Here is a 25,496-nt window from a genome sequence, read left to right as displayed (position 1 = left end):
CAATATTGTTTCCCAACAAATAATAGCCATACAGTAAGGCAATGGGACAATGGGAATCCATTCATATTTAATTTTCTGGGAATTGTTTGTAATATTCTAAACTTAGGTAATTTAAATACTTGTCATCAATTCTGTTTCTACCATTCTCACCAATAGTGCACACCAGGGTTTAAAAAAAATGTCTCTTTCCCATTCCCCTATTTCGTCCAGGGGAAAACTGTTTCCTTAATTTTGAATACCTCAAATGTCTCATCTTGATCTCCACTCCAGAGAAAACTGAATTAATCTTTCCTCATTACTGATATTCTACATCCTAGGCAAAATCTGGTTAATCTTCAACACGATGGATCTTTCCAACACTGTGGTAACCAGAATTGTGTGTAGTATTCTAGCTCAGTATTTCACTCACCTAAAAGTGAAGTACAAACAAAAAAACTGATCATACTGAGTAGAGAGAAAATTAGATAATTTGGCAAAATTTGTGACATCGGAACAGATTGGAAAACTTTTAACAGAATGTGGCAGAAGCAGATATGAAAAGATAGCCAATTGAAAATAGAATTGCCCAACTAACTCCTAATTTTATATGCATAAGAAATATATACATGTCCATATATTACATTATCTAATGTGTCATTTATGTTAGATTAGACTGTTGAGAGAATCGCACATTATATAAAAATGTTAAACACGTTGCACTGTTTGACAGGTAGTAGTATCCAGTCCAAGATTATGAAGGATAAACTATTGGAACTGGAATCTGAAATTAACCAATTTCGAGCAGAAAATTCTGCACTGGCTAAACTTCGAGATGAGAAGGAAAAAGCTATGCTGGACTTTAGGTAAATATTCATGTTTCTTTTTAGTAAAGGGCATTTGGGCCAATTTTTTTTCCATGGCTGAAATGAAATAAAAATCTTTTTTATGTATCAGTGAGTCTTCAGTGGTGGGCAAGCTGTTGGAAAAGATCCTGAGAGACAGGATTTGCAAGCATTTAATGAGGGATAATCTGGTTAGGACAAGTCTGCATGACTTTGTCAGGGAAAGGTCATGTCTCATGAACCTGACTGAATTATTGCAGATGCCTCTAAGCACATAGATGAAGGTAGATGGATGTATATATGGATTTCAGTATTACATTTGATAAGGTTCCTCATGTATGGCCCATTCAGAAAGTAAAGAACCGTAGAATCCAAGGAGGCTATGTTTTGTGGATAAAAAATTGGCTTGCTGACAGAATGCAGAGGATGGTTGTAGATGGTTTATATTCTGCATGGAGGTTGGTCATCAGTGGTGTTCCACAGGGACCCCTCTTTGTGAATTTTATAAATGACCTGGGTGAGGAAGTGGAAGGGTGAATTGGTTAGTTTGCAGATGAGGAAAAGTTTTGTGGTATGGTGAATAGTCTGGAAGGTTGCCAAAGGTTAAAGAGGGACATGGAGAGGACGCAGTGCTGGGTTGAGAAATGACAGATGGAGTTTAAACCAGATAAATGCAAGTTTATTTCAGTCTGTCAAATTTGAAGACCAAATACAATGATAATAGGAGGACTCTGAGCAGTGTGGAAGAACCAAGAGACAGGACATTACAAGCTATGACCCAATCCAATAACTGCTCTTTTTTGGGTAATTGACCCACATATAGGGAGTTTTTCTGTACCTGTTTAACGGGTTGTGGCCTATTCAAATGTGTTTCAATGGTTTTCTCATACTGTCTTGTCTAAGCCTAGAAAAAAATTAGATATATATTTGATTTGTCTGTGATAATTTGTCTTATTTTCATATGATGTAAATGTTTCTAATGTGATTAGATATATTTACACTTCCAGGTGAGATATAGTTTTGCCTTTGCTTTTTGTTTTATGGTAGGAACCAAAAACTATAAAATATATGTAACCCTCAGGATAAGCTGCTCAGCTAGTATTTTGTTAGTTTTTTTCTTTTCATTAGAGTAGGTTAGGTGGGATTTTTTTTAATATAATTCTTTTAATTTTTTTTATTTTCACCCATTGCAGTGGAGCGGGGGGGAGGGGGAGAAACACCAAGTTAATACTATTTGAAGTTTTATTTTATATATGTGTGAGATAGATATAGATAGACCTGCGTGAGATGCTGTATTTTCAGTTTTGTTCCCTTTTCTTCATTGTTGGTTTTTATAAGAAGTACAACACAAAAAAAATTTAAAGAAAGAGCATTACAGCACACTACACGCCCCTCGCCTATGATGTTGTGCCGACCTATGTATACCAAAAAAAAGCCCTCTGTACCTTTTAACTCTATTTTTCTTTCATCCATGTGCTTTTCTTAAGAGTCTTAAATGCACCTATTGTTCAGCTCCCATCACCATTCCTGGCAATGCATTCCAGGTGCCCACAACTGTAAATATTTAAAAAATTGCTCTTAACCTTCCTCCCTTCACTTTGTGCAGATGTCCTCTGGTGTTTGCTACATCTGCACTTGGGGAAAAAGGTGCTGGTTGTCTTGTGCCTCTCGTAAACCTGTAGACCTCTCTTAAGTCACCTCTCACCCTTCATTACTTCAAAGAGAAAGGCCTGCTGATCTTGCATCAGAAGATGTAGTTTCCAATCCAGGAAACATCCTGGTAAATCTTATCTGCACCCTCTCCTTAGTTTCCACATCCTTCCTGTAATGAGGTGACCAGAACTAAACACAATATTTTAAGAGCTGCAACATTCTCACAATTCCTGAACTCAATCCCCCAACTAATGAAGCTGTGGGCCTTGGCTATCCTATCAAACTGCACAGCAATCTTGAGAAAAATATGTATTTGAACCCTGAGGTCCCTCTGTTCTTCTACACTTAAGTATCCTAGCATTAATCATGTATTCTACCTTAATTCGAAATTCCATCAGGATCATTGTCTGAAGAGGGTACGTAAAAACATTGAGGACCCCTTCTATCCTGCACACATCTTTCATTTCTTCCCATTGGGGAAGAGATACAGGAATATCAGAGCCAGCACCATCTGTGGAACATCTTCCCACGGGCTGTGAGAATGCTGAACGACCAAAGGAACTGTTTACACTAACCATCTGAGACTCATTTGTACAAAACAATATTTATTTTTATAGACATAATACTTGTTGTGTATATGTATTTTTTTGTCTGTATGTGTTATGTCTGGTTGTATGTCTGCATGTTTTTGCACCATGGATCGGAGAATGCTGTTTCATTGGGTTACACATGTACAATCAGATGACAATAAACTTAAAAATTGCATCATCCCACTCTTATCTGTATTGAACTCCCATCTGCCATCCTTTCAATATCCTATGACGACTTTCAACACTATCCACAACTCCAAATTTGGATTCATGCACAAATTTACTGATGTATCCCTCTACATCTTCGTCCAGGTCATTTATAAAAATCACAAAGAGTAGGGATCCCTGTGGAACTCCATTAGTCACTGGCATCCAAGCACTCTACCTTTTGTCCAATACAGCCAAGCTAATTCTGAATCAACAGAGCCAAAGTTCTATGGATCCCATTCCTCATGACTTTCTGAATGAGTCTCTCAAGGGGGACCTTGTCAAATTCTTTACTAAAATCCATATAAACCACATCTACTGCTCTACCTTCATCAATTTCTTTTGTTATCTCCTCAAAAACACAATTAGGCTCATGAGGCATGGCCTCCCCCGCACAAAACCATGCTCGTAAATCTTGACCTTAAGCATCCTCTCCAATAAGACTCACTTTTTTTACAATACCCAGGATTTTTCCTATTTGCCATTCTCCAATCTTCTGGCACTTTCCCTGCATCCAAGGAGGATGCAAATATAGAGCCAGAGCCCCAGCAATTTCTTTCCTTCCTTCACGTAGAAAACTAGAGTATATCTTGTTCTGTCCTGGGCACTTGTCAATTCAAATGCTTTTAAGAAGATCTAGAATTTGCTCTTTCTTAATCTCAACATGCTCTAGCATATGAGCTCGTTCTTTTCTGACCTCACCTTGACAAAAGTCATTTTCTCTGGTGAATACTGAAGCAAAGTATTCATTTAGGATCTTCCCAACCACCTCCACTTCCAGGTACTTGTTGCTTCTTTTATTCTTAAGTGACCCTATCTTCACTCTTAAACAGTCTTGTGTTCTTAGGGGTTTTCTTAGTTGCAAAGGCTTTCTTCTGCCCCCTTTGACCTCTCCCAAGTCCTTTCTTAAATTCCTTCCTGTCTCCCATATCATTCTGCTTCCTAAATCTAATTTATGCTTCCTTCTTCCTCTTAACTAGCTGACTCACCAGTTTTGTCAATCAAGTTCTCTGGTTGCAGGCAATTCCTATACTGTGCACAGAATTTAACATGTATAAAGTCCACCAGGCTTTGGTGCTCAAAAGGTAAATGCTTACTGCTCAAGAAGGTTCTTTGTAGGTTTGCAGAGAGAAATTTGTTGTTCCAGGATTTCCACAACTGAGGTATCACCATTAGTCACCTCAATGTCCTGCTGATGAAACTTGCCCCATCAGGGTTCTCTAAATGATAACCTCTTTCTTCAGGCTACCACAGTTCCTTTCTATTCCCCTTATTCCAAGAGAAACATCAGACAGATAGCACTTCCAGCCATCTGCCACTCTGGAATTTCTGTTTCAGTTCCAACCAGCTTCTCCTGCTTGTTTCAGCTGTGACTGTTCAGTCTCGCTTTGTCACTTGCAAAACCCCTTCCTTCTCCAGCAAACAGTAGGAGTTGGTCTTCTGCTCCCATCTGTTGTTTTTAAGGAAATAAGAACCCAGGATTGACCTTTGAGTGAGCACTTTGCAGAAAGGTCAGAAGTCTTGTAAAATGTTTAACACAGATGACCTGTCTCCAGTCCATTAATTTCATGACATCATTTCAATTAGCACCTACTTGTGAAATGTGCATAGCATTCTCCATGGTTTCTGTAAAGTCACTGAATATGAATTCTTCAGTATTTCAAATAATATCTGTTTTAAAGTGTGTGTATGAATGTAACCTACTCTAATTTGATCAATTTATCTCCCAAATATATCTAGAAATATTACATCACAAAAGGTATCAGTCTATGAAGCAGGCTTTAAGGGATCTCTTTTTTTGGTATTACCATAATTATCACAGTGGAAAAAGATTTGGGCAGCGTATGGGTCACTGAAGCCTGATGGATCATATCTATAAATAGAGAAAGCAATAAACTTTTAAATTGCTTATTCAATTCATCTGGAAAACCATCTTCTCCCGGTGCCTTATTGGCTTGTAATGTATTCATTGCTGCTTTAATTTCTAACTGATCAATGGGAGAATTCAGCTCTGGCTGTTCTTCCAAAGATAACACAGGCAAATGCATTTTATTTAACTAATTATTAATTTTATCGTCATCTTTTAAAGATTCTGAACTATGGTCTTTGAGGTTTAGACTAGCAGGGGAGTAGCTACGTCACATACCCTAGACCGGCGGAGTGGTCCTCTTCTAGGGGGCCATCCTCTGCGATCGAGCGCTGAGCTTCGGGAGGGACGCACATGGAGCTATGAGGGAAGGGTACACCTGCCTAGCCAGCCGAATCATCCCTAGTGATCAATGGGGTGACAGATGTTGCAGCCAGATCGCCCTCACAGATGTCGCAGCCAGATCTGAACTATATAGTTTGAATAAAAATCCCGAAAAAATCATTCATCTCTTGAAGTTGATAGCTAATATGATTAGAATCTTTCTGAATACTACTTTTAATCACTTTTGTAAATTTTAAAAACTAGTATTTAAAAAAAACTAGCTGAGGGAAGGTGGATTTACACATCTGTCTTCTATGCCATCTTGCCACAATCTTTCTGGATAGCATTATAGTTCTGGAGATTTGTTCTGTTTACAATTGCCACACTAGCACTTTATGTGATCGTTCACCTAATCATAGTATCTTTATTTAGTTCTCATTATTGCTTTTTCTGTTCTACAAGTTTGCATAGTATTGAAGTTTTTTATTAATTAATAACCTCCTTCTGTCCTGTAACCTTTGAACATGCAAATCTTTTTCCATATCAGTTATTTCTAATTTATCCAATTCCTTCATATAGACTTTCTTCATCTTAGAGGTAAAACGTAATTTGTTCTCCTACAAAAGCACAAAAATCCAACCTTTTTTTAAAAACAAGCTATTTAATCTCCATCTGTAGATTGGTTTCTCTTTATCATGCATTTCAATTTGTAACAATAATGGTGAATGATCAAACAAAAGTAGTGCTTTATCTACCTGAAATACTCTAATTTGAAATTGTGCTGAAAATAAGTAAATCTATTTTAGAATATGAATCATGTCAATTTGAGTAAAAGGAATAATCCCTATCGGTTGGATGAGACCTCAATGTGATCTATTGTTCAAATCTTTCATTAAAGTCAATGTTGTTTGTGCTGCTCTGCATCTATTAGTTCTTGAAGATGCATCTAATAATTGATCTAAACAAAAATTAAAATCTCATTCTGCCACAATATTCTCGTCGTCATTCACTAAATTTAGGAAAGTTTTCTGTTTAAACATCATCATCTGTATTGAATGCATAAATATTGAAGAGTCCATAGCTCAGAATAAATTTGGCAATGAACCATGACAATCCTACCTGCTGGATCTGTCTCAACATGTTGAATGTCAATTTCTTTTTTTAAAACTTTATTTATTCATTCAAAAAAAACAAATAATACATGGCATATACAGCAATTGAACATGAACATTTTTTATATATATATATAAAAAAAGAGAAAAAAAAGAAAAGAAAAATCCCCCCTTCAGCCAACTCTCCTAAGGAGAGCCATTAAAAAAAAGAAAAAAGAAAGAATATTAAAAAGTTAAATATACATATTAAAATCTAATCAATATAAATTGAAATGTAAATATTCTGAGTATAACAGCCACTTATCAATAAAAAAATTATAATTATCATGCGAAACATTTGTAATCTTTTCCATTATTAAACAATATTTCATCTCATTATGCCATCTATTAATATCAATCATATTTGTATCTTTCCACGTACTAGCAATACATTTTTTGCTACAGATAAAGCTAAATATACAAAAACAAGCTGAAACTTGTCTAATCCCAAGCCTTTCAGAGTTTACAAACTACCCAATAAAAATACTGTTGAATCTAAAACTATTTTAATCTTATACAGATATTCTAAAAACGATTGAATTTTCTTCCAAAAAAGATTGTATATGTATACAATGAAAAAAAGTTCTAACCGTATCACCACATCTAAAACACAAATCTGACTCATTAAAATCATATTTTTCCAATTTTTCAGGTGTCAAACACAACTGATGTAAAAAAAAAATTGCAATCACTCATTGCATAACGTGCATTTATCAATCTAGTTACACTATCATAACAAATATTTAACCAGTCCTCTGCAGAAAAAGTAAAACCAATATCTGCTTCCCATTTAATTTTAGATCTATCCCAACCCTTTTTATCCATACTATACTGAAATATTTGATACATAAATGAAATATAACCCTTCTCTGGTACCTTCATTTTTCTTTATCCATAACTTCATTAAATGTTTAAAAAGGCAATATCAATTTTAATTTTTTTAGTATACGCCAAGACCCGCTTACGTTTAATCGGACACTTTAATCCTTGAACATTAAAAGTAGCAAGCCTCAACTTCGACATATCTATTATTACTAAATACCAATAATATCTTTAAAAACTCAAATATAAAAACTCAAATCAATGTATATAGGCCCTCCAATAAAAATTAAATTAAATTAAAATTAAAAACTAAGAAAAAAGTAAAAATAAATAAATAAATACCCCCTCCCCACCCCCCAAAAAAAACTACCAAAAGGTAGTAATCCCCTAAACAAAAATTGGGTGTGGATCACCCGCCAGTGGCTGATGACTAGTAAAGAACTTAGTGCAAATCTCCCCATGTCAATTGGAAGATTCTTATTAAACAAAATTGCCTCCCCTCTTGATTTTGAGTTAAATGAAGAAGATACTACATAGCCAACCCAGTCTTTTCAAATTTGAATGTTCTTTTTCTGTCATATGTGTTTCCTGTAGAAAGGCTCATCTACACCTATTTTTTTTAATGTGTGCAAGTATTTTTCTTCTGTTTGATGGTCCCATTAATCCTATTAATATCAAAATTTAAGAGTTTTACCAATTTACTTATTACTGTGTGTTTAACCTTTATTTCCATCACCTTTTCCCACAAACCTCCACCAAACAGTTAAGTAATTAATCTCTCAGGCCACCTGACAATCGAAGAATGAAAAAGAAAAATGTAAATAGAAATAAAATCATGTACACTGCTAAATATAATACTATTTAACAATGAAAGAAAAAACCCTTATTGCGTGGCTAACTGTACCAACACTATCAACCTCTCTTGTGCAGGCCATGACTGAAATCACAGATACTCGCAAGAATCAGCGAAGGTCAGCACCCTCCTCCACCTCTCACCACTCCCCCATCCGAAAATCTTGATATATTTCTTTTATTATATATGAAAAGAACTTCATAATCATAGTTAAACTCCAACTCAATTATACAGAGACAACAGAGAGAGGGAAAAAATACACATTGCTCTTTGTCCTCAAGGACTTCAGCCCGATTGTTGACTTGGCAAGTTATCAACAAATTCTTCTGCCTTGTGATGATTTAGAAAGAACCCGCTTTGTTCATTTGGGAGAAAAATCAGGTGTCGTAGAAAAGAACGATATCCTTTCTCTTGTAAAAATCTTTTTCACAGGTAAAAGCAGCCCTCGTCTTTGACGAACTTTCTGTGCAGCAATCCTCAGTACTTTTTCCTCTATCCTGATAATGCAGGAATTTAATCAGTACTGAAAGTGGATTTTGTTTGGGGGAGGGGATTACGTTAGAGGGCTCTATGAGCCCTTTCAATTTCAATTTCTCCCACAAAGTTCTCTTGGCCCAGCACTTCTGGAATTCATTTAAAAAAAAAATTATTTACAATTTAAAATTAGATAACATTGATTTTAATATATTAATACAAACATCACATGATTAAATGAAATCCCTCCCAACCTCCCTCAACCACCCCACTAACACCCTCCCTCCTCCCCTACTATCTACAAAGAAAGAAAGATTATCACTAAAAACAATCATAATCAACTTTTTAGCTGCAGAAGCAGAGACATCCACTGAAGCAGTTTGAGAGATGAAATTTTAATAATAATAACAAAAACATTATCTTTTGCTAAAGGAATACAAGATTTTATTTCAATGTGCCATCTTTTTGTACCTAAATCCAAATCAGATTTCCATGTAATAGCTAAACATTTTTTTAGAAACGGCCAAAGCCAAACATAAAAATTCAATTTGATACATAGTCAATCTCAACCCTAAAGCAATCAACTTAATATCCTCGAATAAAAATAACATTGGGTCAAATGGTAAATTTACTTTTAATACTTGTTCTAAAAACAATTTGATTTGTAACCAAAAATTTTTAACCTTAGAACAAGTTCAAGTCAAATGGGGGGAAAAAAGTACCTATTTCCTGTCCACACCTAAAACACAGATCTGAGGAACTAAGTTCAATTTTTTTTTAATTTGTGAGGAGTTAAATACAATTGATGTAAAAAAAAAATTATATTGTACCAAACGATATCGTACATTTATAACCTTAGTCATACTGTCTTTACAGAAATTCCTCCAAACACTTTCATCTATCTTTCTATTCAAATCAAATTCCCATTTCACTCTCTTTATGAACATCTATGGAAAGGGGAAAATGAATAGGGTGCGTTTGGAGAAATTGACTTGGAAATTTGAATGAGATAGTTTACAACTCCGTCATTTTCAGAATTATTATGAAGGTGCACAATTGAAATTTATTAATGCAATGTTTGATATGAGTAAATCTTCTATTTGGGCTAATATAGAGTTGGATAAAATTGATGAGAAGTTTATGGCTGAATTTATTTATAAATGGAATTCAAAATTGTTAATTGATATAGACCCATCAATTTTGAAACATTTAATTGAAATATGGAATAAAATTGATTATCAGATAGGTGAGAGGAAAGATTTCAGTGAAAACACCCTTGTATCAGAATAAACATTTTCCCTTTACTGTCAATCATCAGTTTTTGAAAATATGGAATCAAATGGAGATTAGTAAAAGTTGAAGATTGTTTTGAAGCAGCGAGATCTTTACCTTTTACTGGAATGAAAGGGAAGTTTCAAATTCCTTCGAATAATTTTTTTTGTTATTACCAGGTTAAAAACTTCTTGTTGGAGAAATTAGGTAATAACTTAAAATGATCTTGGCAATCTGCTTTAGAATTATTACTTAGGAAGATTCAAGTAAATTTATTTCTGATATGTACAAGTTATTACAAAATAAAATGCCTAAACTGGAATTCATTTTGGAAAAAATTGTGGCATATCTTGTTGCTCCACTTCTTCTTTCAAACCCACAATCTTAATATTCTTTCTACTGTAATTTTCCAGAACATCTATTTTTTGGCAAAGCTTTTGATTTAAGAGTCAAAGCAATCTCGATTGTTCTCTATATGAGACATTTCTATCTTTATCTTGCTCCACATTTTTTTCAATTTATTAACCTCATGTTTGTTTTGATCAATTTGTTGCTTCATAGTATTCATAACTTCAGTTTCATTTCTACTTTCAAACTTCTAAGCTCCTTAAATATATCAACATTACTTACTTCCCTGGTTATGGTTGATTCTGTATCTTCTGTGTCTTCATCCTCCCATTGATCTCTGTCAGAAGACTACCCAATTCTGTTGCTGATTTGGACAGACCTGCTCGACTTCTGGTTTGCCTTCCAGTTTCTTCCTCTTCAGTGCCATCATCCCATTTCACTGGGTGCAGCGCACTTTGTTGCAGCAGCGGAGGCTGCTCACTCATCTCCGGGGCAGCTGAAGCATTGGTTCCCGACTCTGGAGTCAGTGCAGGCCTCGTCATCTGTTTCTTCTTGTCTTCTTTACGTTGTGTGGGTAAGTCAGCAGTTTTTTTTCCCCCCCCTCCCCCCAAGATTATGAACAAGTGGATATATTCAAAGTCTTTTTAAAGGAGTTTTTATATAAATTGCTCTACATTTTGATACTTTTTAATCTATTTTTCAGGAGGGTGATGATTTAATGTCCTAACCCCACATCATCATGTGATGTCCCTGCCTTGCTAACCTTCTTGGAAAAACTCTGTAAGATTGGTTAAACACTACCTACCTTGCACAAACCACGTTGAATATCCTTAATCAGTTTCTGCTATCCAAATAATTGTATATCTGATCTCTTTAAACATCTTCCAGTAATTTACCTACTACTGACATCAGGTTCACTGGTCTATAATTTCCAGGATTACTTTTGGAGTCTTTTTTTAAATAAAAAATGGAACATTGAGAGCTACCCTACAATCCTTCGGCACCACCCGTGGCAGACAATATGACATTTTATATATTTCTGCCAGAGCCTCTGCAATTTCTACACTAACCTCCCTCAAGGTCCAAGGAAATGCCTTGTCAGGCCCTGGGATTTATCCACCCCTGTTTGCTTTAAGACAGTAAGCACGTCCTCCTCTTTAATCTGTATAGGTTCCATGACATCACTGCTTGTTTGCCTTATTTCCCACTGTGCCTGTTGCTTGAGTGAATACTGATGGGGGAAAAAAATTAAGATCTCCCCATTCCCTTTGGCTCCATGCAAAACTGGCCACTCTGATCTTCCAGCAGATGGATTTTGTCCCTTACTATCCTTTTTCCCTTTAATATACCTTTAGAAACCCTTAGGATTTTCCTTCATATTGTCTGCCAAAGCAACCTTGTGCCTTTTCTTTTGCCTTCCTGATTTCTTCATTGAAGTTTTTCTTGCATTTTTGATTCTCCTTAAATATCTCATTCGCTCCAAGTTGCCTATACCTGCTCTACACCTCTCTTCTGAACCAGATTCCCAATATCTCTCGAAAACCAAGGTTCCCTATGCCTGTTAACCTTGCCTTTAATCCTGACAGAAACACACTATACTCTCAAAATTTCACCTTTGAAGGTCCTCCACCTACCTCGCACATCTGTGCCTGAAAACAACTTATCCCAGTCCATGCATTCTAGATCCTTTCTCATTTCCTCAAAATTGGCATTTCTCCAATTTAGAATCTCAGCCGAGGCCCAGACCTATCCTTCTCCATAATTAACTTTAAACTAATGCCATTATGATCACTGGACTCTAAAATGTTCCCCTACACCTACTTCTGTCACCTGTCCTGTCTCGTTCCCTAAAAGTGATCCAGTATTGCATTCTCTCTAGTTGGTACCTCTATATATTGATTTAGTAAACTTTCCTGAACACTTTTGACAAACTCCAAGCCATCCAGCCCTTTTACAGTATGGGAGATACAGTCAAAAATATGTGAAAAGTTGAAATCCCCTACAATCACAACCTTGTGTTTCCTTCTGACATCTGCTATCTCTCTACAGATTTGTTCCTCCAATTTTTGTTGACTATTGAGTGGTCGATATAATGACCACACTCATGGGGTTATATTTTTTCCTGTTCCTCAGCTCCATACATGTAGCCACAGTAGCCGAGCCCTCTGGTCTGTCCTGCCTGAGCACAGTTGTGATATTTTCTCTATCAAGCAATTTCATTCCCACCACCTCCCCCAACACCATTCTATCTTGTCTAAAGCAACAGAAGCCTGGAACATTGAGCTGCCAGTCCTGCCACTCTTTCCAACCAAGTTTCACTAATGGTCACAATATCAATTTCACATGCCAATCCATGCTCTAAGCTTGTCTGCCTTTCGTACAATACTCCTTGTATTGAAATAGATGTACTTTAGAAAATTTCCACCATGACTTCACTCCTCTATCTGCTTTGGCACTCTAGTTCCCATCCCCGTGCAAGTCTAGTTTAAATTTATCGGAGAAGAACTCGCAAACCTTCCCGCAAGGATATTACTCCTCTTCCAGTTCAGATGCAAACCGTCCTGTCAGAACAGGTCCCACCTTTTCTAGAACAAGGCCCAATGATCCAGAAACCTGAAGCCCTTCCTCCTGCACCATGTCTTTAGCCGGATGTTAAGCTGCATTATCCTCCTATTTCTACCCTCACTATCACATAGCACAGATAGCATTCCTGAGATCACAACCCTGGAAGTCCTGTCCTTCAACCTATTGCCAAACTCCCTGAACTCTGAGGCAGAATCTCCTCACTTTTCTTACCCATGTCATTAGTCATAAAATAGACCATGACATTTGGCTAGTCACTGTCCTTCCTGAGAGAATGCCGTGAACTCAATCTGAGATATCTTAGATCCTGGCACCAGGGAGACAACATAGCATCCGGGATACTTGATCTCTTCCACAGGACCTCTTATCTGCCCCCTTAACTGTGGAATCCCTATCACTACAGCTTGCCTCTTCTCCTTTCCCTTCATAGTCACAGGACCTGATTCCATGCCAGAGACCTGATTGCCCTGCTTGTGCCTGGTAGGTCGCCCCTCACAACAGTATCCAAAATGGTATACTTGTTTTTGAGAGGGGGATAGTCACAGGGGTGCCCTGTTCTTCCTGCCTATACCTTTTCCCTCCTGACTGTCACCCATCTACCCTCCTCCTGCCTCCTAGGTGTGATAATGTTCCTGTAACTTCAGTCTATTACCCCGTCATGATCCAGAGTTTATCCAACACCAGCTCCAATTTCTTAACTTGGCTTGTCAGTAGCTGCAGCTGGATGTACTTCTCCCTGATGACCCACATTCTCCAAGAGGAGCCTTAGCTGTCATTCCCATTGTTTATGACTAGAGGAACAAAATATATGATTTCTAAAATTTGATCTTACCTGTGTCCACCTGCTGAATTATTTTTGTTCTTTGAATAGGGTAGCCCTTTATTTCTTCAACTCCTACTATCCCTCACTTCTTACCTGTTCTTGCCAAAGCCTGTTTGCTCTGAATTGGTCCACTCTGACTCAATCTGACTTTGTGGGCTCTCTCTCCCAATTCATAATATTTTTGTTTCGACTGCATTATGGCCTTTTCTGTACTACACGTTTGAAGGGTATTGTATTTCAATTTTTTATTTGTTAGAGCCCTGTAATGGTCGTCTGAACCCAATTATATATTTTAAAAAAAAAAAATTTTTTTGGGGGTGGAGTTGTCCTTTTCTAGTCAGGTAATTTCCTGTTTTAGTCGAGTAATTTCCTCCTCCCTCATATATTCCTTTTTTAGTTACTGTTTTGGTATATTGTATGTTTTGAGGGTATCCCATAGGAGAAATTTATCTGGAGTAGAGGTACAATTGGTCTCAGAACATGTCTATCTGCGCTCTTATAAAACTCCAGCACTCCAGCTTCTTTAACAGCAACATATAAAGACGCCATCTGTATACCGGATCCTGTTTATATGGTATTTATATTGTTGGTATCGGGTGAGTGGTCTGAAAAAAGGTCTTGCTGTGTACTCAGGCTCCACAGTCCTACTGTCTACATGGGCTGAAGCCAGAAAAAAAATCTATTCTAGAGTAGGAGTCCTGTTGTTTTGAGTAGAAGGAATAGTCCCTCTCCCTTGAATGTTTCCGCCTCCATACATCTATCAAATTCAGCTCCTTCATTCAGTCAATGGTAGCCCTCGCTGCCTTTGTTTTAGTTATTTTCTTTGTTGACTTACCTAAAACAGAATCCAGACAAAAATTAAAATCTCCCCTGACCAAGATGTTTTTTTCCTTCTGCCACTCTCAGGAAAGTGTCCTTTTCATCATCAAAGTTGGGGGCATACACATTTACAAAGGTCCAGGATTCTGAATATATCTGACAGTGCACCATTACAAATCTTCCTGTTCTATCTGTAATTACATTCTGCACACTCACTGGGACACTCTTCCCTATAAGAATTGCCACCCCCCCCCCCCCCCCCACCCTTGCCTTTTGAGCTAAATCAGGCTATTACCTGGCCCACTAATCCCCTTTTTAGTTTTTGGTGCTTCTGCTCTGTTATGTGTGTTTCTTGGAGAAGGCTAGATTCACTCCCATTTTTTAAAATGTGTGCCAAGACTCTTTTTCTCTTCGCTCACCTGTTAAAGCCATTAACATTAAAACTAACGTACTTTATATTCTTAGCCATTGCTCCAGAGACTCCTGTTTCCCCCATACTTCCACTGCCTCAACCTTTCTCCTTCAGCCATCTGCTGCAGCACATCGGGCCCACAACAAACCCTGGAAAGATAAAGCAAGAACAAAGACAACAAAACCAAAAAGGACAGATAAAAGGAAAAAAGCACCTGTCAAAAAAGAAAAGGGGCGGGGTGGGAAGAAAGCAAAAACAGCACATAATACTGCAACAAGCCCCAACCCCATGCCATATTCCTTTCTCCTATTTCCCCCCACCCTGGCAATCACTTCTCCCATGCTGTCACCATTTCCCTCTATTATTTGGCCTCTATGATCCACACCTCCTCCTTTTATCTTCCTCCCCTACCTCTACCCCAGAGTTCTCCCAGATCCCTTCCCCCCCCTCGTTTCACATGCATTTGCATAAACCAAATATTTACACTAAAATGACATTTTACAATAGCTGTTTACAATGCCATACATTAATTTCCATTTTTACATTTGCCTTTCTTTTTCCCACTGAATGCAGGTAATTCCTCAGCGAACTGCTGTGGCTTTCCCAGCTCTACCAAAAACTTCCTTAGCTCCCTGGCAGTACCATTTTCAGAATGGCTGGATATCTCAGGACACATTCATATCCTTTCTGTTTTACGAGCCTTTTGACTGCTTCAAACTCTTTTCTGCACTTTAAAAGCACTGCACTAATATCAGGGTAGAAGAATACCTTAAACCCCTATGTTTCCCCCTGCCTCTTTGCACTGGCCGCTGCCGCTCCATAAATTTTTTTCCCTGTCCTATTATTGTAGTAGCTTCACCAGGACTGAATGGGATTTCTGCCCAGTGCCCAGCTTCAAAAGGAGTGATCAGTGTGCCTCTCCACCTCCACACTTTGTGTTTGCCCAGCATTTCAGGGATTCAGCTTTGAAAGAAGTTTGCAGGGTTTTCCCCCTCTGTATCCTCCTTCAGTCCCACTATTTTTATGTTGTTTCTATGGCTATAGTTTACTAGGGTGTCCAGTTTTCCCCAGACACACTCCCTCTCCCTTACCAGCATGTACAGCTTGTCTTCAATTTGTCTGGTCCTCACTTCCTCCCACTCCGTCATCAACTTCTATCATTCTTCCCTTTAGACCTAAGAGGGCACCCTGTACTTTCTCCAATTTTTTTTTGCCATATCCTGGGCTCTTTTGTCTACTGCTTGAAACAGTCTATCTTTCATGAGGCCCAAGGCTCCGAACCCTCCTTCTCCCTTTGCCTCACTATCAATTCTAATCCAGGCTTCTGGGCTTCATGGCACTCCATTGCTGCTGCCTTCTTCGCCGTCATGATCCTCATCCTTGTCGCTCTTGCTGCCAATACTTGTCGCGTACCCCGACCCAACGCTGGACTTTCTTGGGCTTACTGACTCCCGACTCTACTCCCGCACTTCCCGGCCTCTTCGTCCCACCACCGCTGCTCTCGCTAACTCTAGTGCGAACTTCGTGCTTGGCAACCTTGCGCTCTCACTGCGGGAGAGGGGTCCCAAGCCCCCTCCCCCCTTTCTCCCCAAGCCACTACATGGCTCCTGCCAACCATTTGCCAGTCTGGGGTAGAGTTACCTCCTTGGTCCAGGCTCTATTGCAGGGTGGGCTTCATTGGCTGGGTGACATCTTCCACAGCAGGCCTTGAAGAGGCCCTGCCATTTTCTCCACCGTGAGGCACGTCAACTTGGTCTCTTGGTTTCAGGCCGATTCTTTGTCGTTCTTGCTTGTAGTTTTCTTTTTCTTTTTTTATTCTGTTGATATTGGTGTCTTCCCATGTCAACAGTAAGTATTTTGCTATTTTTCTAGGTTTATTTCCTTGTAGATCTGGGGCTCTGCCTCCTCTCACTCCCCTCATCACGTGATCATTCCTGGATTTGTGTTTCTTCTTATTTTTACTAGTACTTGTCTTTTACTTTTTCTTTATATTGCCATGAAACTTTGGAATGGTTGAGGGTTTGGAATATATATAAAATCATATTTTTTCTTTCTCTTTGTTTTTTTCTTTTTTTAAATCTATCCCTGAATTAATTATGTTGCATAAGGTAAAAAAAAAAAAATTCTGTTGATGTGTTTGCTTGCTTTGTTGTACCTGTATCAGTGCTATGCATCAATCTTCTTTCGGTAGGTATATATTTTTATATAAAAACAATAGAAATATTGAAAAAGAAAGAAAATTGAAATATACAACATTCATTGACTTTATCTATTTACTTCCTCAAAGAATTCCAATAGGTTTGTCAAGCAAGATCTCCCATGAAGGAAACCATACTGACTTCGGCCAATTTTATCTTGTGCTTTCAAGTACTCTGAAACCTCAACCTTAACAGACGTTTGTGATCATTAGTATTAAGTACTTACTGATGCCCAAAGAAGGTTGATTAACAACTCATTTTTAGTGTTTTGAAGTGATTTTTACTATTTGTAGTTGTTAGTGGAGTGGTGTCATCCACAAACTTGATAAATAATTGTCATATACGTTTTCATCTTGATCTTTCATCGATGACCAACAGGCTAAGCATTGAACTCTGGCACACCACTGGTCTTTAGTCTGAAAAACAACTTTCCACTATTCACCACCATAAAGCCAATTTTCTGTCCATTCTATTATCTCACCTTGGATTTCAAGCAATCTAACCTTCCAGAAAAAACAAATGTACGGAACCTTATCGAATGCCTTGCTGATGGTGGTCTTAGCATAAAAATAGCTAATGCCTTTGAGTTTAAGAATAACATTTTGACTACCTTGGCATGAAATTATTGGGTTGCCTTTTAAAAATATTTTCTTTTTAACTATATTTTTGGGGAGAAACATTCAGCTGAGTTTTAGTTGAAAACCTACTTCAAAAACCAATGAAAGCCAGAAGACTACAAAATGAGGTGATGGGCTGCATGTGGCCAAAACTTATGAAAAGTGAATTTAGGACAGGTATCTTGAATAACCAAAACAGATTTCTCATATACTCATATGCAATGACTACTATTTATTGTTTATCTTTTTTTATATATTGTTGACTCTGGTTTTCATACACTGCCTTTTTAAACATTTTAACTTTGTTTGAATCTCTTTAGGATTTTGATTTGCCTTTGAGGAATCTGTGTCTATTTAGTTTTTTTTTTGCATTTGAAAGTGAGTGATTCAATTTGTAACAATGTGATAGTGGCAGCAAAGAAATTGCTAAAGTTATTTAATTGATAGGAAAGAAATTGCAGACTTCGAACGTAAAAAAGCTGAGGAGCTGACTCAATTGGAAGAATGCAAAAAAGAGGAATTAAAGAGACTACAAAAGGAGCGAATGGTTTTTGAAAAATATACTGCAGCAGCAAGGGCCATTCCTGACAAGAAGGAAAGAGAAGAGATAAAGGTGACATTATTTTTCCCTTAGCAATCTTCTGTTCAGATTCATATCTCTTCAACATGTGGGATGTTTCCATTAGATTTATTTTGAGGATGGCCCAATGATTTGACTTAAGTATTCACATCCTCTTTTGATCAATTTTCAAAAAATTTTACTTGTTATACATACTACTTTGTTAAGTTGAATGGAGGGTTAATCCTGTAAAAACATCACCCATAAATCAAAAATAACATTTGTAGAAACCAACTACATGTAGGAGTATATTTTATAAATAGATACTAAGGATAAATAACTCTGGATGGACTGGAAAGCAATCAGAAATCAATAATTAAAGCAAATAAGGTTTTAATGCTGGAATTATATAATGCCCTGATTACAACTGAGTTGTATGCTCTGGTTGCTTGAGAAATCTTTCAAGTACTTGCATTTATAAGGGTGGTCTTAGCATAAAAATGGCTAATGCCTTTGTGTTTAAGAATAACATTTTGACTACCTTGGCATGAAATTATTGGGTTACCTTTTAAAAATATTTTCTTTTTAACTATATTTTTGGGGAGAAACATTCAGTTGAGTTTTAGTTGAAAACCTACTTCAAAGACCAATGAAAGCCAGAAAGACTACAAAATGAGGTGATGGGCTGCATATGGCCGAAACTTATGAAAAATGAATTTAGGACAGGTATCATGAATAACCAAAACAGATTTCTCAAAACTTGAAATAATCATCTGAGAAGGATAGCTAAAACTTGATTGAAAGAGCACAGAAAAATAATGTTATGATACATGTTCAACACAGTGGTCATCTTGAATATCTTGCTTTGCTGGAAGCCCCTCTAGATTTCAACATGTCTTAACGACTGCAGAATTTAAAACTAAACAAGATGTTAACCCTTTGGATTCTGGGCATTTTTAACCTTTCATCGTGTGTACTCCAGACAGGGTCTGTGGGTAAACCTTTCCAGTATTAAAATATAGAATGCAGTTGGGTACAAAATCTGTCCCAGAAAACCAAGTCACGAGTATTTGCTCTTGTTGGTAGTCCTGGAAAATTGGGACATAGAGTCCAAAGGGTTAAAGTTATGCAGAAGCTTTAAATGGAGCTTAAATGCAAGCATGGATTAGTTTGATTAAATCGGCTTTTTCTGTACTTCGTGTTCTATATAACTTCGCATGATATTTTGGCTATAATAGCCATACCCATTCAAGGGATTTCAGCGTTATTTTTGTTTTTGTGGATTAGGTTCTCAAACAGCAGATTGCAGACTTGCAAGAAGAAATGAAACGAAAGGAATTAAGATGGTCAAGTACTTACACAAGACTTCGCAATCAGATTGATGCACTTACTAAGGATAACAAAGAACTTCGAAATGAGGTTAAGACAATGGAAAGACTTCGGTTAGAAACCTGGCAGAAAGCTAATACAGCAATTGAGAAAAAAACTGAAAGCTCAGTTCCACAAATTATGAAAGAAGTGGTAAGTTTTTTTTTCTTGTAAGTTTTTAAATACATGACAGCGTCTTTAATTCTTTATGGGGCACGTGGATCTTCAGTTAGTGTTATTTTGTAATTGGTTCCATTAGATGTCAAGAAAAAGGAAACTAATTAATTCATCAAACCGATAAAGAGAGAATTCCATAGCATCAGGGTATAAAAGTTCATATAAAATTAAACCAAGAATATTTTCAGTTATTTGTGTTAAATTGGAGTTAGTGTAAGTAGTGTTTGGTTTAAGGTCTAATAACACTACAGTGAGACAGATAATAAAATAAGATGTATCTGAAGCATGTAAAAATGGCAGGTGTCATGGGAATCTTTAATTTGCACATTGAGAGAATTGAATTGGATGAGGCAGTCTTGAGGATGAGTTCATAGAATCCTATTTTGATAACTTTTTACCTCCAAAGGAACATTATGTCATAGATCTGGACGTGTTCTTTGAGACAGGTTAAATTAATGATATTGTAGTTTGGAATCATCTCAGAAAGAAATCAATTTCACATACAAATGGAGGGTGTAATAGAATAATCTAAAACCAGTGTAGTAAGCCTAAATAAGATGAGGGAAGAGTTGGCTAGCTTAGTGTGAGAATGTAGGCTATTAGGACAGATTGAAAAGATAAAATTAGGAAAGGGATAGAAATAGGAATGTTGTTCAACTGGTAGGTGAGACTAGAACTGGGGGACATGGCCTCAAGATTCAGGGGAGTAGATTTGGGATAGCGATGAGGAGGAACTGCTTTTCTCAATGGAATTCTCTGCTCATGAAATGTATTTAATACTGTGATGGAATTGTTCTATTGTTAGTATTTTGTTTTGTATATTGGTAAAGTTATTTTGTGGATTGGATTCAGAGACACACGGACACTTGCATAGAGAAACCATTTTGAGAGATGAAATGTCTCCTATGTCCAACTCTAAACCAGCTTGTATCATTATTCAGTACAAGCTGGGTAAATGCCATAAAACTGAAGTGACTGTCCATTGACACTCAAGACAATGACCTTAACTCCGAGAAACACCTATGTACACTAGAAAGTCATCTGCTGGTTATCTGAACAGACAGCTTGGAAGTATTTATTTGTAAATGCTTTTGGAAGAGAAGAACTTCAAACAAAATCAGCAGTGATATCATGTGATTAAAGACACTTCAAGGAGACTTCTTTAATATTGTAACAGTTTCATCTGAAGTCAGAAATGCAGTAACTGACAGAGTATTTAGAGGTGGTTTGGGAGGAATTGTTAGAGCAGCTTGCACACACACATTTTAAAACACAATATTTGCAGGACTTTTGCAGAATGCTTTTTGCAGGAGGCAACAAAGTATTGACAGCAGCTTGCCTGGGAGAGCATGTGATCTTTGCAGCCAGAGGAGAACTGTTTTGCTCTCAGAAATGGAGGTTGTGAAACAGAGAGAGAGGAGACAGAAATCAGTTCCTGAAGGACAAGCTGGCAAACATGCAAAGCCTCCTGGTCAGCGGAGAAGACTGGTGGTCTGAAAGGTGACCTGAAAGAAAGAGGATCATCTGGAGAACCCTGAAGGGGGCAAGTTTCGTCAGCAAGACTGATTGAGAAGGAATCAGTTGTGGATGTCCAGGAAAAGGAATCTCTCTCTGAAAACCAGCAAGAACCCTCCTGAGTGGTAACCATTTGCCTGTTAAGCGCCAAAGACTGGGTGAACTTTGTTAATGCTAATTTCTGTGCAACCAGTGAGATTGGACTGTGATCCAAAGAACTTTTCTAATCTTAAATATACATTACACATACCTGTGCTTAGTATTAGAGGGGGGATTAAGTAGTTAGGTAGGTTGTATTAAGTTAGAGTTTAATTCTGTTTTCTTGTTCAATTATAATTAAAAACTATTTTTGATAAAGTAACCATGTGTTGTAGTGAATATCTATTGCTGCTGGTTTTTGGGGTCCTTTAGACTCCGGAACATAACATTCTGTGAGAAAAGAACTGCTTGTGTTCTCCTTGTCAAGGGAGGAACACAGAATTGCAGTGCCTTTGAAAATGATGGCCACTTTGCAGCTTCTCTTTGGCGAGAAAGAGCAGTGCTGCGATGGCCATTTTAAATGGTCACTTGTGACTGATCCAATTCTGGGAAAAAGTAAGCAAGTTCATTCTTGTTTCTGAATCATAACCATTGTGATGGTTACTTTGACTCGTATCTGAGTTTGAAATCATCGTATGAAACCCAGATCCCGAAACCTCCATGCAAGAGAAGGAGATTTGTCGAAAATCATTCGTATTGTTATGAGCCCAAAGAACCCCAAAACCCAGCAGCAATAGACATTCACAAAGACAAGTGGTTTTTTATAACAAAAGTTATTTTTAATCAACTTTAAACATGAAAATAGGATCAAACTTTAACTTAACTCTATACTTATACTTAACTATGCTCTATACTAACCCATATTAATCCCCTTATAATTCTCAGTGCATGTGTGTGAAAATTCAAGAAAAGTTCTTTGGTTCACAGTTCAGTCTCACTTCTCCTTTCAAGTTCTCTGGACGCAGAAAATTCTTATACTGTACACAGAATTTAACATGTATAAAGTTCACTAGGCTTTGGTGCTTGAAAGGTAAATGTTTACCGCTCAGGAAAGTTCTTGTAGGGTTTGCAGAGAGAGATTTGTTGTTTCAGGATTTCCACAACTGAGATACCACCATTAGTCACCTCAAGGTCTCGCTGATGAAACTTGCCCCATCAAGGTTTTCCAGTTGGTAACCTCTTCCTCTAGGCCACCACAAAGCTCCATTCTGTTCCTCTTATTCCAAGAGAAACATCCGTCAGATAGCACTTCCATCGATCCACTGCTTTGGAACTTTTCATCAGATCTTCCTGGATTGCACTGTTCAGTGTCCCACATACACTGACTGAGAGAGCTTGTGACCTCTCTCTCTCTCTCTTTCCATCTGCTTCCAGAAAGCTCCATGTGACTCTTGTCTCCAGCAAACAGATGTTCTTTCTTCTGCTCAAATTGTTATCTTAAGTATAAACAAAGCTCAGGAGTGACCTTTCTGTGAGTACTTTGCAGAAAGGATACCTATAGACAGCCTGACTTCAGCAATACAATGGTCAAGCATTTTGAGCTATTAGCACCTACTTGTGAAATGTGCATAACATTTTCCAGAGATCCTGCAATGTGAATTCTTCAGTCTTTCAAATAAAATATTTTAAAATGTGTGTATGTATGTAACCTGCTCTAAATCTTACAAATTCCCCCCAAAATATTATAATCATTACTGTATGACAAAACATTTCTTTGAAAACAAATCTAAAAAGAATTCATGAGTTTGAGAACTTTTGAACGGCAGTTTTAAAGACTGAGTTTCAAAGCAAAAGTTTTCTGAGACTGAACTTTAAAATAATCTCTTCAGAATTATGCCTAAACTGTAATGGTTTTGGGATTTGCCACACACACACTTGTATAATAGGATTAAGCTTAGAATTAATTAAGATTTTATATTATTAATAGTTAATAAAAATTGTTTTGAAAATACCATTGTGTTGGTGAATATTTATTGCTGCTGGTCTAAGTCATTACAAAGACAAATAGATTTTTGTATAGTAGTGGAATTGAGGGTTCTGAGGAATAGGCAGGTAAGTGGAACAGAAAGGCATGTCCATGGCCAGATCAGCCATGATCTTATGAAATAGCAGAGCAGGCCAGCTGTCCTACTCCTTTTATTTCTTGTGTTCTCCATTAGTAGGGTTGTAATACTGGCCAATCAGATTTATATCCAAGGATGTGGAGTTAGGATGTTTAAGTGGAGGTGAAGTATAATTCAGATATGGTCTATTGAATATTGGAATTGGTCTGTTAAACAACACAGTGTATGTGGAAAAACCAAGACCATTACAGTTTGTGCCCAATATTCAAAAAGGAAAAATCCTCAAAAACCCCAAGTCAGTCAAGTAAGTCAGTCCAAAAAACACTGTCCACAGAATTTAATCTCAAAGTTCAATTCTTTAATTGATAACGTTTAATACAACATCCTTTGTTGAAGAGAGAAATGACTGTGTTGCTATAAACTTGTGAATCCTCACTTATGAGGCATGTGCATTTCACACAGCTCTCCAGCTGCCCTCTTCCGCTGCAACTGTCACTCTCTGCTTCACAGCTGGTTCTCCCTTTGTTCTCGTAAGTTCCAAGCAATTGGTGAGTCAGCACAGAGTTCTTAGCAGAAATCTATCTTTTATAATGACACAGTCCACAGTTCAAAAGGTCAGTCCATGGTCCATAACACCTCCCATAAACAAACAAAATTTTGGTCTGTAAGAACAACATTTTAGTAATTAATTAAGGTGTCACAATATAAAACAAAACACTATGTTCATCTACAAGCACACACTATCATTTACAAAGTTTAGCATCTAGAAAGACCATAAGTAACCACATTATCCTTTTGCTTAATGAGTGTTATCATCAAATTGAAACTCTTGTAAAAATCAAACTCCAATTTAACAAGCGCTTATTCTTCATTTACACAAAAAATCCAATGGAATATGATCAAGTATACGCTGTAAGTGGTTTTTGAGCTATACAAAATCTTGTGGAGCTAACAACTCTTTCTCAATGGTGGAATAATTCATCTGGTGATCAATAAACTTCTTCGAGTAGCAGGATACAGGATGGTCAATTTCATCATCATTCTTACAGTTACAGTACTGCATCCACAGCTTCATCACTGGCATCCATGGCAAAAGTGGTTTCTCTAAGTCAGGTGACTTAAGCATTTTACAAATGCTGCTTGGCAACATTTCAACCAGATAAATTTTTCTTTCTTAAGCAATTTTGTTAGAGTGAGTGTAATGTCTGCAGAGTTTTCACAAAACTTGCGACAGTAGCCAATCATTCCCAGGAATCTTCAAAGAGCTTTCTTACTAATTAGAACAGGAAACCCTGCGATAGTCAAAATCTTTGCCTCAACTGGCACCAACTGCCCCTGTCCTATGACATAACCAAGATAAGTAATAGTCACATGACAAGAATCATTTTTACTTAAATTAACTGAGATTTGCTTTTGAAAGTTGATCAAACAATTCTTCTAACTCAAGGGCATTCTCTTCCTATGTATCACTACTTATAACTAAATCATCAGTGCAAGCCCCTGTGTGCTTCAATCTCTGAATTACAGAATTAATCATTCTTCAAATGTCCCTGAAGCATTTTTCATTCCAAAGGGCATGACATTGTACTCATAGAGCCCAGAAGGTGTTACAAATGCAGAAATCTCTTTACACCTATCTGTTAAAGTAACCTTGTCTATACAATCATCCACTTTTTGAAGAGGGGTAGAACACAGGATTCTGTTAACATTGTGGTTAAGTGAAAAAACACACAACTGCTGGAGAAAGACAGCAGGTCAAACAGTGCCTTTATGTATCAAAGGTAAAGATACATCAGTGTTTCGGGTTTGAACCCTTCATCAAGGTGTGGGGGAACATGAGAATGTCCTTTTGTTCGGACATCTCTCGTGTTCCCCCACACCTTGATGAAGGGCTTAAGGCCGAAACATCGGTGATGTATCTTTACTATTGATAATATAAAG

General features: G+C 37.3%; 1 protein-coding gene across 6 annotated transcripts in view; it reads left to right on the top strand.

Annotated features, from left to right (window-relative positions):
- Window positions 1–25,496, top strand: part of cpap (centrosome assembly and centriole elongation protein) — a 106,154-nt gene that overhangs the window by 45,337 nt on the left and 35,321 nt on the right. For all 6 annotated transcript variants that reach the window (XM_069891330.1, XM_069891324.1, XM_069891327.1 and 3 more), the window contains 3 exons: window positions 710–842; window positions 18,282–18,447; window positions 19,681–19,914. In XM_069891330.1, coding sequence (XP_069747431.1) covers window positions 710–842; window positions 18,282–18,447; window positions 19,681–19,914 — 533 coding nt within the window. The remainder of the gene's footprint in view (window positions 1–709; window positions 843–18,281; window positions 18,448–19,680; window positions 19,915–25,496) is intronic.

This window comes from Narcine bancroftii, chromosome 7 (assembly GCF_036971445.1).
Source record: "Narcine bancroftii isolate sNarBan1 chromosome 7, sNarBan1.hap1, whole genome shotgun sequence".
Taxonomy (NCBI): domain Eukaryota; kingdom Metazoa; phylum Chordata; class Chondrichthyes; order Torpediniformes; family Narcinidae; genus Narcine; species Narcine bancroftii.
The sequence above is the reverse complement of the archived record's forward strand: the minus strand, read 5'-3'. Positions and strand labels throughout refer to the sequence as shown.